The sequence below is a fragment of the Equus asinus genome, chromosome 10, assembly GCF_041296235.1.
Source record: "Equus asinus isolate D_3611 breed Donkey chromosome 10, EquAss-T2T_v2, whole genome shotgun sequence".
NCBI classification, from domain to species: domain Eukaryota; kingdom Metazoa; phylum Chordata; class Mammalia; order Perissodactyla; family Equidae; genus Equus; species Equus asinus.
The window spans coordinates 48411814-48424484 of record NC_091799.1 but is presented as its reverse complement, the minus strand read 5'-3'; the positions used below and the strand labels follow the sequence as shown (position 1 = coordinate 48424484).

Below are 12671 nucleotides of genomic sequence, written 5' to 3'. Positions count from 1 at the left end.
GTAGGAGGTGGAAGGGAGGTTTCTAAGGAAAAGGGGGGTCAAGAAACCGCAGAGATTGGCCAGAGTCCTTTGGAACCCCCTCTTCTTCAATTGCAGTGTCTGCTGGGTATATCTAGGTGCAGGGGATGCTGTGGCTGACAATCTGAGGGCAAGGACGGTCCTGGTCAGAGGTGGAGGAGAGGCATTAAAAGTATCTTTTCTATCAGATAAGACTTTTCATATCAAGATGCTGTTCTGTTCCATAAGTCTCCAGTGACCTACCACAGGGCTCTTCTCTTGATTCTGTACTTTTTTTTGATGAAAAATGAGTGACAATTCAGTGAATTCACGAATGACAAAAGAAGCTGAGATCTCTTTGAGATCCTGAGCAGCAGAATCAAGGATTACCAAATGTGGAAAGAACAAAACTAATAAAGCAGAGACCAGAGTGAAGTGTGATATATAAGCTGTACTTGAGTTGATTTGGGATATTTAATTGATTGCAAACTCAGAATGAGTCAGCAGTTTGGAAGGGCTTCCAAAAAGTCAAAATGACTGGATTTTTTTTTTCTCCCCAAAGCCCCAGCACATAGTTGTATATCCTAGTCGTAGGTCATTCTAGTTCTTCTATGTAGGATGCCGCCATGGAATGGCTTGATAAGCAGTATGTAGGTCCGCGCCCAGGATCCTAACTTGTGAACTCCAGGCTGCTGGACCGGAGTGCTTGAACTTAACCACTTGGCCGTGGGGCCAGCCCCCACTGGATTAATTCATAGCCTCCAGAAGGGAGGAGTTGATAGTCCCCCACTCCTCTGAACCAGTCAGTGCTCACCTGGAAGTTCTGGGCACTCCATGTTAAGAAGGAACTGAAGGACTGGGGCCATGTCACCTACAGAAGAGCAGACTTGGGCGAATGTGGTCTGTCTCCAGGTTTTTTTTAAGGGCTCTCACATAGAAAAGTGAGAATTTCTTCTCTGTGTTCCCTGAGAATAGAACAGAGACCTACTCCCCACAATAGGATCCCCTTCTTCCCTGATCTTATTCCTCTGCCTCAAACCATATCCTGGGAACTTAACAGGGAGGATTTTAAAAAGAGTGCAAATAAAGTCTAATTCAAACATACTTGATATAGGGAGTATAATAAAGCTGTGGTTGGGAGGGCCAGCTCAGTCTTGAAATCTTACGTTTAAGTAAGTGGGAAGGAGGAAGACATTGCCAGCAGGAAAAGCAATATGCTTAAAGATGGGGATGGGGTGGGAAGAGTGATGTCAAAAAGGATGGCAGGTGTGGAAGTTTGAGGAGCGAGCAGTCTAATTTGTGGCAGGTACGGACACCTACCTAGCTGAGAAGATTAGACTTTATTCTATGTGCAATAGCGGCCACATGGGATCAAATAAAATTGGTATTTTAGGAAGCAAGCTGATTTATGTAAGAAGATTCTGGATGCAATGAAACTAGCCTGAACCAGGGGTGACAGTTCATTTAACAAATCTTCATTCAGTACCTACCATGTACCAGGCTCTGTTCTAGGCACTGGGGATAAAGCAATGAGAAATAAAAAACTCTGCTTTTCTGGAGCCCTTATGAGGAGTAATAGATAATAAACAAATAAAATAATTTCTGATAGTGAAAAAAATGCCAAAGAGAAAATAAAAGAGGGTAATGAGATAGGAGTGTGACTTGCCAGAGGGGCTGGGATGGTCAGAGAAGGTCTTACTGAGGAGGTGATGTTTGAGCTGAAGCCTGAATGATGAGATGATTGGGGGCAGAAGGAACAGCAGGTGCAAAAGGCCCTGAGATATTAATGAACTTAGCATGTTTAAGGACAGAAGGAAGTACAGCTGGAGCATTCTGAACAAGGGAGAATGACAGAGGGGGCTCTCTAAGCACTGACTGGGGGTGACAGGAGCACATAGTTTGAAAATGCCCCTGGGAGTGATTCTGAAACACCTCCCTGATAGGGTTGTCACTGTCCACTTAAGACTCACTGAAGTAAATAAATGGGAAAAGATGAGGGATAGGAAAACCTGGCCTTATAACCATTTCACATGCAATACAAGGTAGTGGAGAGAACAATAGTCGGACTGTGGCTTAGGCAGAATTCTAGCTCTGCCACTTCCTAGTTGTGTGACCTTGGGCAAAGGACTTAATCTCTCTAGATTTCCAATACCCTGATCTGTCAAGTAAGGATATTAATGCCTGCCTCACGGACTTGCTGAGCCAGAGTTGTGCTAGTGAGCCACACTGGGGGTTCAGGTGGTGTGGATGCTTCTCGCGCCACCTTGTGTTCACTCAAATGTTTACAGTGTGCACGTGTATCAGAAGCACAGCCCATACACAGGCAGTGCTACTGTGCAGTGTCCTGGAGTTTTGTGTTTAGTTCTGTGCCCTGTGTTTGGCGGGACACTGACCTAGAGACTGGCTGAAAGACCAGGAGAGGATTAGTCTTGGGGAACACACCTCTCTGTAGAGGGAGCTGATGTGGATGGACTCTGATGCTCCAATGCCAGGATCATAAAAGAATGGGAGTGGGTGGACAGGAGGCTGATTCTGGCTGCAAGTAAAGAAATATTTTATTATGGTTAGATTCTCTCAAGAATGAAATCTGCTGGCTTGAGAGGAGACAAGGGACGATGATCTTGACTGAAAATCTGGGACTGGCTCCAAGTCTTTAGGCCTTAGACACAAAGAAAATGGTGGTTCTGCCATTGACAGAAATGGAAGTCATAAGGAGAAAAGAGAAAAGCTAACTGTTCTTAAAGAGCAAATTTTAAGTGAAAGCAGAACCATAAAGCACAGTGATCTAGAGATCAAGAGGAAGGTCAGGCTAAAGCTGTGCGTTCAGGAGTCATCTGTATGCATGTTGAACTTGAACAGTGCCAGGAATAAAGTGTAAAGTGAGATATAAGAATTAAGCCTTAGGGCTGTCCCCGTGGCCCAGTGGTTAAGTTCGGCACTCTGCTTCGGTGGCCTAGGGTTTCACCAGTTCGAATCCTGGGTGTGGACATGCCACAACTAGAAGGACCCACAACTAAAAATATACAACTATGTACCGGGGGCTTTGGGAGAAAAATGAAAAAAAACTTTAAAAAAAAAAAAGCAGCCTTAAGATACACCTACCTTTGAAGTCAAGAAAATGAAGGGAGTATACAAGACAGTTCAGTATCACGAAAACAATAGGAAAAGTTTTACAAAAGAAGGGGGAGCAGTGTCACATTCCACAAACTTGGATTACCCCTACCCCGTTCAAGTCCTACACCCCAGTTCCTGCCCATCCGTTCCCCTTTCCACAGTGAGCATCAGCTCCTGTCTGCTTCTTTGCTTCCTCTCATGTGGGTTTCAGTGTCTGTCTGATTCCTTCTCCATCCCTATTGCCACAGGGGGTGGTGCTGAGAGCCGACCAGTCCTTCGCTACAGCAAGGAGCAGAGGCCAACAACGCTGCCCATCCAGCCTTTCGTGTTCCAGCACCACTTCCCCAAGCAGTTGGCCAAGGCCCGGGCCCTCCACAGCCTTTCCCAACTCTACAGCCTCTCGGGCTGCAGCCGTGCACAGCAGCCTGCCCCACTGGCTGCCCCCACTGCTCAAGTCCCAGCCCCAGCTCCTTCAGGGGAGTCACAAGCATCCGCCAACAAAGGGGCCGGGAAAGCTGGGCCTGAGCCAGAAACCTCACGGCCATCACCCCTGGGCAGCTACTCCCCCATTCGGAGTGCTGGCCCCTTTGGGCCCAGCACCGACTCTTCTCCTTCCACTTCGTGCTCCCCTCCCCCAGAGCAGGCCACAGCCACAGAAAGCCCACCCCCATGGAGCCACTCCTGTCCTCCTGCTGTCCGGCCTGCCACCTCCCAGCAGCCACCAAAGGAGGATCAGAAGATACTGACCTTGGCTGAGTACCGACTCCATGGAACAGGAAGCCTGCCTCCTCTGGGCTCCTGGAGATCTGGCTTCAGCCGAGCAGAGAGCCTGGCCCGGGGAGGTGGTGAGGGCAGCATGGCCTCCAGGCCCAGTAACGGTATGAACTTCACTGCCCACCCCGGCATGACCCCAAGTACTTCTGTCTCCCCTTTGATTGGCTTTTTATACTCCAGCCTGGGGCCAGAGGTTATAATGTTTGCATCTCCTTCCCCAGCATCTGTGGTTAATATCCCCACACTCCCAGCCCTCATGTTTTATATGGGCCCACTGGGTAGATATGAAATGCTGTCTCCTACTAACTCTTGCCTGTCTCTTCTGCTAATCTGTTCTGCTTTCAGCCAACCACCTATCCCCTCAAGCACTCAAGTGGCGGGAGTACAGGAGGAAGAACCCACTAGGGCCGCCTGGCTTGTCAGGGAGCCTAGACCGAAGGCCACAGGAAGCTCGGCTGGCCCGAAGGAACCCCATCTTTGAGTTTCCTGGCTCCCTCAGTGCTGCTGGCCATCTGAACTGCCGGCTGAATGGTTTGTGGGCCAGGTCCCCACTACACCCAGGGCAGGCTCTGCCATAGCTGGGAAGGGGTAGAGAAGGAACTGCTTCAGGGTATGAGGCACAGAACTGAGCTGCAACTCTTGGAAAGAGAGTTGCTTGGGACTGATTTTTCTCTTCTTTCAAGGTCAAGTAGTGAAGCCATTACCACTGACCTGCCCTGACTTCCAAGACCCCTTTTCCTTGACCGAGAAGCCTCCAGCTGAGTTTTGTCTGTCCCCAGATGGCAACTCAGAGGCCATTTCCATTGACCTGCTTCAGAAAAAAGGTGAATATTGCCCCCAGCTCAGGCCAGGAATTCTGTTGTCACTACCTATTTGTGCCTGTTGCCCTACCTTCTAGCCCTCCAGAATAGTTCCCTGTCTGAGAACTCCAAGTGCTAGGAGGACTTAGAGTACAGGCATTGGGGCGAGAGGTAGAAAGTCTTTGTCCTACGTGTTGTATGTGCGAGGGGGCCAGGGTCATTTATCAGATGCTTGAGAATCAGGCTTCAGTCTCTTCCCTCAGGGAGCTAAGGATGGTGAGGGAGACTGCCATGTCATAAATCAGTGCCCAGTGCTCTAATTGGGGGAGTTCAAGTACTACGGGACCCAGCAGCTTGGGTAAGCATGATGGTGACACCTAGTAAGATACGGACTGACAAGGAACCACTCAATTATCAAATAAGGGACCATTGAAGTAAGACAGAGAGCTGTTTAAAGATGGTAGGGAAAGAATTGAGCATAATTGTGGGCTGAAGGGAAGGAGCCTGTGAGAAGGGAGAAGGATGAAGCCCAAGTCCCTTGCAGAGGCAGAGTGGGAGATTCAAAGCTTAGGGAGAGCAAGAACTTTGGGCAAGAAGGGGAACAGCCACCTTCCTCCAAGATAGAGGGAGTGAGAGACGGGAGGGAGGATAGATATATTATAGTTATGTCTTTTAGATGGAGAGGGAAGTTGAATTCATGACCAGTGGCCTCTGTTCTCTGTGTGGAGTAGAACCAAGGACTTGAGAAGAATGGTAAAGATTTGGCATGGCAACTTGAGAGCATAGTAGAGGCACATTAGAGAAGTGCCCTGGTCAGTCACTGATGTGAGTGGCCCTGGACTTTCTCCAGCAGCAAATAGCCTGGTTTCTCAGAGTGGAGAAGACAGACAGTTAGATTGACCCAGGACTGGAGTAAGAGGGCAAGGAAATGAGAACACCGAAGGTCTTGACAGTGGAATCATTGAGGTGGGTCCAGGCTGACAGGTGAAAACAGGAGGGGCTTGAGAACTGGGCAAAAACAGGAAGGCCCAGGGCCTGGTGCCTTGGTGAGACCCATGTGCAGGGGCAGAGAGAGAGTGTGGAAGCCCTTCCCTCTCCCCACTTAGGGCTCAGTCCCACCTGAGTTGTCCAGGGACTTGATTAGGGACCTGTCACATCTAATTCTCACTTGCAGGGCTCGTGAAAGCTGTTAACACTGCTGTGGACCTCATTGTGGCCCATTTTGGCACAAGCCGGGATCCTGGGGTGAAGGTAGGTGAGAAACTGGAGAGCTGAGCTCTACCTTGCTGACCCTCACCTATTCTGTGCTACCACCTTCCCTTGCTCTCTTGTATCTAGAGCTCAGGGTTGGATACTTAGGGATGAGGATCGCAAGAGAAGCACCATGAAGGGTGACTAAGAGAGTCGGAGAGGACCAAGGTCAGGCTTCAAATCATTCCCTGTACTTCCTACTGCATCCACAGGCAAAGCTTGGGAATAGTTCTGTGAGCCCCAATGTAGGCCACCTGGTTCTGAAGTACTTGTGCCCTGCCGTCCGGGCTGTGCTGGAGGATGGGCTCAAGGCCTTTGTGCTAGATGTCATCATTGGGCAACGGAAGAACATGCCGTGGAGTGTGGTTGAGGCTTCCACACAGCTAGGTAAGTGCTGGGTGGCAAGATGGGGACCCCAGGCTGAATTTAGGGTTCCAGAGATTGGGCGTGTGACTTCCAACTCTGTCTTCCTCCCAGGCCCATCCACCAAGGTCCTGCATGGCCTCTACAACAAAGTCAGCCAATTCCCAGAGCTCACCAGTCATACCATGCGCTTCAACGCCTTCATCCTCGGCCTGCTCAAGTGAGTGCGTGGAACAGCAAGATCTGCAAACCACTGGCCCCTCCCCTGGGCTCTGCCAGCTATAAGGAAACAACTCCCTAGACTGAGACAAAAAGGGGATCTGTGGGATCTGTAGCCAGGGCCCAGCCTCACTTTCTCCCTACCTAACTACAGCTTCTCTCAGTAGGTCCTTGGTTTCCCACCACACCCACGACCCTCTGGCAGTGATCATCAACATGGTCTTCTGCTTTTATAAATCCATAATCTGGTTTATTTGAAAATTAATCTGGTTCTCAGTTTCTCCGGATATTGCAAACCCTGATCCTCTCAATTCCAGCACTGCTTCCAAATCTTGCTTGACCCTAAGTCCACCTTGGGACCCACATCACAGTATTCTTCTTTCTCAAGTATGGGCTCAGGTCATTTCCTGAGCTACCCTGTACTCTCCTTCAGTAGCTGCCCTGACTTCTCGGGTCTTTTGCAGGCCAACTCCATTCTAGGAGGAAGTGATTGGCTTATGAATCAAATGTTCACCCCCTTCCTACATCCCCACTGACTTTCTAGAACTCTATTACATGAAATGAAACGGGTAGCATCCCTGCCGTAGAAAGGAGGTGTTCACTTATACCCCTGTCCTAGGTCTGTCTCCCTTGTACCTTATCATCTGGCTATATCCACACAAGACTCAACTCTCCTCCTATCTCCCTACAGCATCCGGTCCCTGGAGTTCTGGTTTAATCACCTCTATAACCACGAAGGTAATGCCCAGAACCCTGCTCTCTCTTGCAGCTCAGCATAAGCCAGACCTCAGATGATCAAAAGAGGGAGGCAGAGCTGTCTTTTCAGATGCTAGAGGTGGGGAGGGGAACAACACAAGCTTTCATTCTCAAAGCTTAGGCTTTTACCCAGTCCTCCCCTGCTTCTGCTTGTGTTAGAGCCTTGGAGTCAGGCAATCTGGAAGTCAGGGTGGCCAGGAATCCCAACACCTCTCTCCTCCACTCGGGGCCTCCACTTAAAGATGTGGAGTTTATGCTCCGCACAACTTCAGGAGGCATCATTTACGCTGTTGTACTTGTAAGTGGCACACTCCACAGCTGGTGGCTTTGCCCAGGCTGGCTTTCACAGGCCCACCCTAGGCTAGGCTCTGCCTCTCTTTGTGGGTCAGTCCCTCTCTCTTTCTCCCCCAGATATCATCCAGACCCACTACCAGCCATGGGGCTTCCTGAGCGCAGCACATACCGTGTGCCCCGGCCTCTTTGAGGAGCTGCTGCTGCTGCTACAGCCCCTGGCCCTGCTGCCCTTCAGCCTCGACTTGCTCTTCCAGCACCGGCTGCTGCAAAGTGGGCAGCAGCAGCGGCAGCACAAGGAGCTGCTGCGGGTGTCCCAGGACCTGCTGCTATCCGCCCACTCAACGCTGCAGTTGGCCCAGGCCCGGGGCCAGGAGGGCCCTGGAGACATGGACAGGGCAGCCCATGGGGAGCGGGTGAAGGGTGTGGGTGCCCCAGAAGGTGGAGAAGATGAAGAGGAAGAAGAGGAGACAGAAGAGATGGCAGAGGCAGCTGGGGGCTCAGGGCGTGGCAGGTGGGCCCAAGGTGGGCAGGCTGGCTGGTGGTACCAGCTCATGCAGAGCTCCCAGGTCTACATCGATGGCTCCACTGAGGGTTCTAGGTTTCCCCGAGGTGGCAGCAATAGCAGCAGTGGCAGCAGCAGTGAGAAAAAGAAAGGAGCCGGAGGCAGGGGGCCACCCCCCCGAGAGGGAGTTGTGGAGGGAGCTGAGGCCTGCCCTGCCCCTGAGGAGACTCTGGGCAGGGCCTGGCCCTTCTGGATGGGAAGCCCCCCTGATTCTGTGCTGGCCGAGCTGAGACGCAGTCGGGAGAGGGAGGGGTCGACTGCTCCCCCAGCAGAAAATGAGGAAGGAACCTCTGAGCCTTCACCTGGGGGCATCAAGTGGGGACACCTTTTTGGGTCCCGAAAGGTTCAGCGGGAAGCCCGGCCCACAAACAGGTAAGAGGCAGCCCGTAGTGTAGATGGAGGGAGTGGGGCACCTGATCTAAGCCAGGACACAGACAGAGCCAGAGCCCTGGCTGCTCTCCCCTAGGCTACCCTCAGACTGGCTGAGCCTGGACAAGTCCATGTTCCAACTAGTGGTGCAGACAGTGGGTGCCCGCCGGGAGCCAGAACCCAGGGAGAGCCTGCAGGAGCCACACCCTCCAGCCCTGCCCTCCAAGCCTCCATGGTGAGTCCTGGGGGACAGAAGGATTAGGGGCTGCGTTTGGCTTTGGGTGGGGTTTCTCTGACATTCATTTGTTGTTTCCCCAGCAAGGTGACGGCACTGTGCCACCATCTGGCCACAGGCCCTGGACAGCTGAGCTTCCACAAGGGAGATATCCTACGGGTGCTGGGGCCAGCCAAAGGAGACTGGCTGCATTGCAGCCGTGGCACTGACATGGGCCTGGTGCCTCTGGCCTACGTGACATTGACCCCAACTTCAAGTCCAACACCCGGAAGCAGCCAAAACTGAGGCCCTGTGCATGCTGGTGGCCTCGGGGACCCTCATAACCCCCAGACTCAGAGCCTGAGAGCCCTTCCCTCTGGCTTGGCTACTGAGAGTAGACTGAGAGCTGGGGGCCACATATGCCTGTGCTCAGTATTAATTACTCCCCCTTAATTGTCCCAGTGACCTCGTCCAGATCTCCACCCAGGAAAGGAGGGAAGGGACACAGCACTGGGCTGCCAGGATTTCCCCAGCCCATCTGGGCCAGCCCTTCCGTGGGTACAGACAAGTACGTCTGTATGGAGGGAGGTGACCAGAAGCCCATTTGCAGGGTTCCCTAGGCCAGGTGGTGAGGAGGAGGGGTAACAGTATTGGGGCCAGATCCCTAAGCCCCCAGCTGTAAATAGGCTGTGGCCAGTACCTGGTGATCAGAAGAGGGAGGAGGAGCCCAGGCTTCTGTTTATGTATTTTATTTATTTATTTATTACACCTATTAATAAAAAAGGTGCTCAGCCTCCAAACCATTTTCTCTTTGTGGTTCCCACTACCCTCTGGCCCATCTCTCTTCCTTCCAAAAGGATGGCTGGGACAGGATGAAAAGGGAAGAAAGAACTTGAAGTCCAGGTACCTACACCAGGAGCTGCCTCTGGAGGGTGCTGAGGCCCAGAGCATCATGAGTGAGATGCCAAGATGTGTGGCCAAACTGGAACTTACACCCTGTGTGACCCAGAGAGTCTGTCACTTGAAACTAGTGGCACGGAAAAGCCATTTATTTCTCAGCCAGTTGTCCAGACCCTCCAAAATCTGGTCCTGACTCCCCACTGTGAGCTGCCTCAGTTTCCTTTTCTGCCCAATGATAAAGCTCAACCACATGATCCGAGGTTCCCCCTTACCTATTAGTTCCAACCCCCCAAACCACGTCCCCCCATCCCCCTCCATGATATTCCAGTCCCCAAAGCCTCCCTCTGGGACTATCCTTTACTTGGCACAGAGCCCCCATAGTTAGGTAAAAGGCCCAGGTTCTGAGGGAAAGTCATGGAAAGTGGGAGGAGATGTTTGGGATCCTTCTGAGGTCTGCCCCATGAGTACATCTGTCCAAATTCCTGCAGTGCCTGGTTGGTAAGCACAGGAAAGCTGGAGCTGAAGAGGAAGCAGGCATGGGGCACATAACCAGTGAAGCCTGGGGGATGGGATACTGAGTCAGGACCTCCTGAGGGCCTCCCCACACCTTTGGTCATTACCCACCTCCTCTCACCTGACATGAAGAACTTGCGAGGATCTCTGTCATCCATGGAGTAGGGGGAAGCCTTGTGAGGGGAGTGGAGAGAAGAAATAGGGCTTTCAAATTCAGCCCTTGTGCCCTAACACAAGCTCCCAGGGAGGTGGAGCTGGCAGTCAACTCCATGTCCCCCGTACCCACAGCCAAGCTACTCATGGCCATCCCCAGGCCTGGCCACACAGATGTAAGGCTCCCTACTCCCACCCCACTGCAGACCCCTCAGCTTTCTTGGTCTCACTTGTTCTACCTTCTCTCCCAGCTGTGGCTCCTCCTTGGCCTCCAGCTCTGGCTCCAGTGTTGGCTCTTGGTCTTTCCCCATGTCTTTTTCTCCCTTAGCCTCCTTTGGCAGCTGCTCTTGACTCCCTTGTCCCCCATGCCACTGAGTAAAATGATGCAGAGCCTCAGCCCACACCTGGCTGCAGTTCTTGGCAAAAATGAACTGTGCCTGGGGTACAAATCCTGGGTGGGCAGGGGATGAGGAAGATTTCTGTTAGTGTTTGGGACACATGTTCTGGGATTGGGGGCACCTGTTCACACCTGTGTACCCAGGGATCATGCTAGAGCTGAGCCTTTCGTGCCCATGCCTGACACGCAGGCTTCTTCTCCTGGGAACCTCGGGAGATCTTGGAGGCCAAATGGGAGGCAGAAGTGTGCGATGGGCAGGGGGCCAGGCTAGGCCAGGAGAGCCCCGAAGTAGATGACCAGTAATCTGACCATAGGCCTGGCCCATGCTGAACCGAAATAGTGGGCAGTGTCCAGTGTACCTGTAGCACAGGACTCACCCAGTCACCTCCAGAATCCCTCTGCCCCACCATCCCAAGAGGCAGAAGCAGAGATCTTTGAAGCCCTAATCTTTTCTGGACTCAGCTGTGTATATATTTGGAGGAGGCATTTCTCAGTTCTCTTTCTGGGTTTTACCCTTCCCCTCTGCTGTTACCCTGTTACCATGGAGAAGACAACACAGAGCTTTGTGGCAAGCCCAGCTACCACTTTTCCTTTGCTTTTCCGTCCAACACCATTGATACCCCAGCCCTGGGCCTCCCAAACCACTATGTCCTCTTGGCCCAGAGATCTAGGGGACACAACTCCTATCCCTCTACCCCTATCCTCAGAAGGAAGCAGGGGTATGCTCTGGGTAAGAAGTTTTACCCCGGGATATGATGAGGGTGCTGAGGGTTCAGCCCCAGTGTGAAGGTGCTGGCCATAGTCCCGGGAACCCAGGCAGTTCGTTTTGTTTGCCTTTGAGCCGATGGCTCTGCGCTGTGTGTACTGTGTCCAGGGCTACAGGGCCGAGCCAGAGGCAGGAGGCGGGGCCTAGGAAGGAGCAAGGAGGGGGGCGCTAGTGAGACGACTGCCAAGGCCACCTGGAGCAGAACAGGAGAGCAGAGGCTCGCTAGTCTGTCTACTCCAGAACACAGTCCTGCCACCTGGGAGCAGGGAAGAGGCTGAGTACAACCTCCTCACAGCAGGACCTAAGGAAGCCCTAAGGTGGGAGGTGGGAGAACAAAAACTGTTAAGTCATTCAGCTCTCTCTCAAAAGATGACCCTTCTTCTTAAGCCCCCATCTCAGCACCTGCCTTTGGAAATGTGGCTTCTCCTCTGAGTCTTGTTTGAAGGTGATGCAGTTCCTGGGAAAAGAGAGTCTCTGAGGGGAGCCCAGAGCCTAGAAGGGAGGTGATGGAGAATAAAAAACCTAGAGACCTCTAGACAGTGACATTAAGTTTATTTCAGGAATTATTTTTTGGATTCCTACTATAATTTGGATCATCATCCATTTAACAAATATGCCATGCTCTGCTAGGCAAACTTAACAGTGGCAGAATGTACACCATGATGGAGTCAGAAAAGCTAAGCTCCGTGTCACTTTGGGCAAGTCATTTAGTATTTCTGAACCCCACTATCCTCATTTATAAAATGAGGATACTACTGCTCACTCTGCTACTGTTGTGAGGCTCAAAGTGATGTATGGAAATGTGTTTTGTAACAGTAAAAACCAAGGAGCTGGAATGGTCGGGTAGAGGAAAGAGCAGAGCATGAGGTCAGGCAGTCATGGGCTCCTAATAGCTTGAGCCAACCTTACCTTCTCTGAGCCAGGTGACTTAACTTCTTCTGAACCTGAACTCCTCAACTCTACCATGAAGGTTAAAATAACCTAACCTAGCAAGGTGCTGTCAAGGATAAAGTCGGATAGTGTGTGTGAAAGAACCCCAGCACCTGGCACATAGCTACTGAAACTTAATTTCCTTCTCTGCTGTCTAATACTGTCTCTAAGCTTTAACAAGTATGGAGATCAATGGATGGTTAGTAAATTCAGGGGATATGGGTTTTCTTACTGTGGGAGTTGAAGGAAAGGAGATATGAGGGTAATGTGCATTTTCGGGGCCAGCCCCATAGCCAAGT

At 51.6% G+C, this 12671-nt stretch overlaps 2 protein-coding genes across 17 annotated transcripts in view; one reads left to right on the top strand and one right to left on the bottom strand.

Annotated features, from left to right (window-relative positions):
- Positions 1 to 9513, top strand: part of RUSC2 (RUN and SH3 domain containing 2) — a 60581-nt gene extending 51068 nt beyond the window's left edge. For 7 of the 14 annotated variants that reach the window (XM_070519220.1, XM_044779253.2, XM_044779254.2 and 4 more), the window contains 10 exons: positions 3360 to 3989; positions 4231 to 4416; positions 4569 to 4709; positions 5860 to 5936; positions 6149 to 6323; positions 6414 to 6519; positions 7210 to 7256; positions 7686 to 8502; positions 8597 to 8734; positions 8818 to 9513. In XM_070519220.1, the coding sequence (XP_070375321.1) occupies positions 3968 to 3989; positions 4231 to 4416; positions 4569 to 4709; positions 5860 to 5936; positions 6149 to 6323; positions 6414 to 6519; positions 7210 to 7256; positions 7686 to 8502; positions 8597 to 8734; positions 8818 to 9019 (1911 nt within the window). In that variant the 5' untranslated portion in view covers positions 3360 to 3967 and the 3' untranslated portion in view covers positions 9020 to 9513. The remainder of the gene's footprint in view (positions 1 to 3359; positions 3990 to 4230; positions 4417 to 4568; positions 4710 to 5859; positions 5937 to 6148; positions 6324 to 6413; positions 6520 to 7209; positions 7257 to 7685; positions 8503 to 8596; positions 8735 to 8817) is intronic. The other 7 variants (XM_070519222.1, XM_070519215.1, XM_070519216.1 and 4 more) reach the window with 4 other exon arrangements.
- On the bottom strand, positions 9478 to 11617 carry CIMIP2B (ciliary microtubule inner protein 2B). Of its 3 annotated transcripts, none has more exons than XM_070519226.1 (6): positions 11421 to 11617; positions 10809 to 11035; positions 10481 to 10730; positions 10248 to 10299; positions 9975 to 10104; positions 9478 to 9709 (listed from the first exon to the last, which is right to left on the bottom strand). In XM_070519226.1, the coding sequence occupies exons 1-6, from the start codon at positions 11474 to 11476 to the stop codon at positions 9621 to 9623; spliced, it is 804 nt and encodes a 267-aa protein (XP_070375327.1). In that variant the 5' UTR covers positions 11477 to 11617; the 3' UTR covers positions 9478 to 9620. The 3 variants fall into 3 exon arrangements, with proteins under 3 accessions (XP_070375327.1, XP_014721557.1, XP_070375328.1); XM_014866071.3 differs by having other exon boundaries at positions 9975 to 10172; positions 10510 to 10730; XM_070519227.1 differs by lacking the exon at positions 9478 to 9709 and having other exon boundaries at positions 9866 to 10104; positions 10510 to 10730.
- Between the last annotated feature and the right edge of the window lie 1054 nt (positions 11618 to 12671).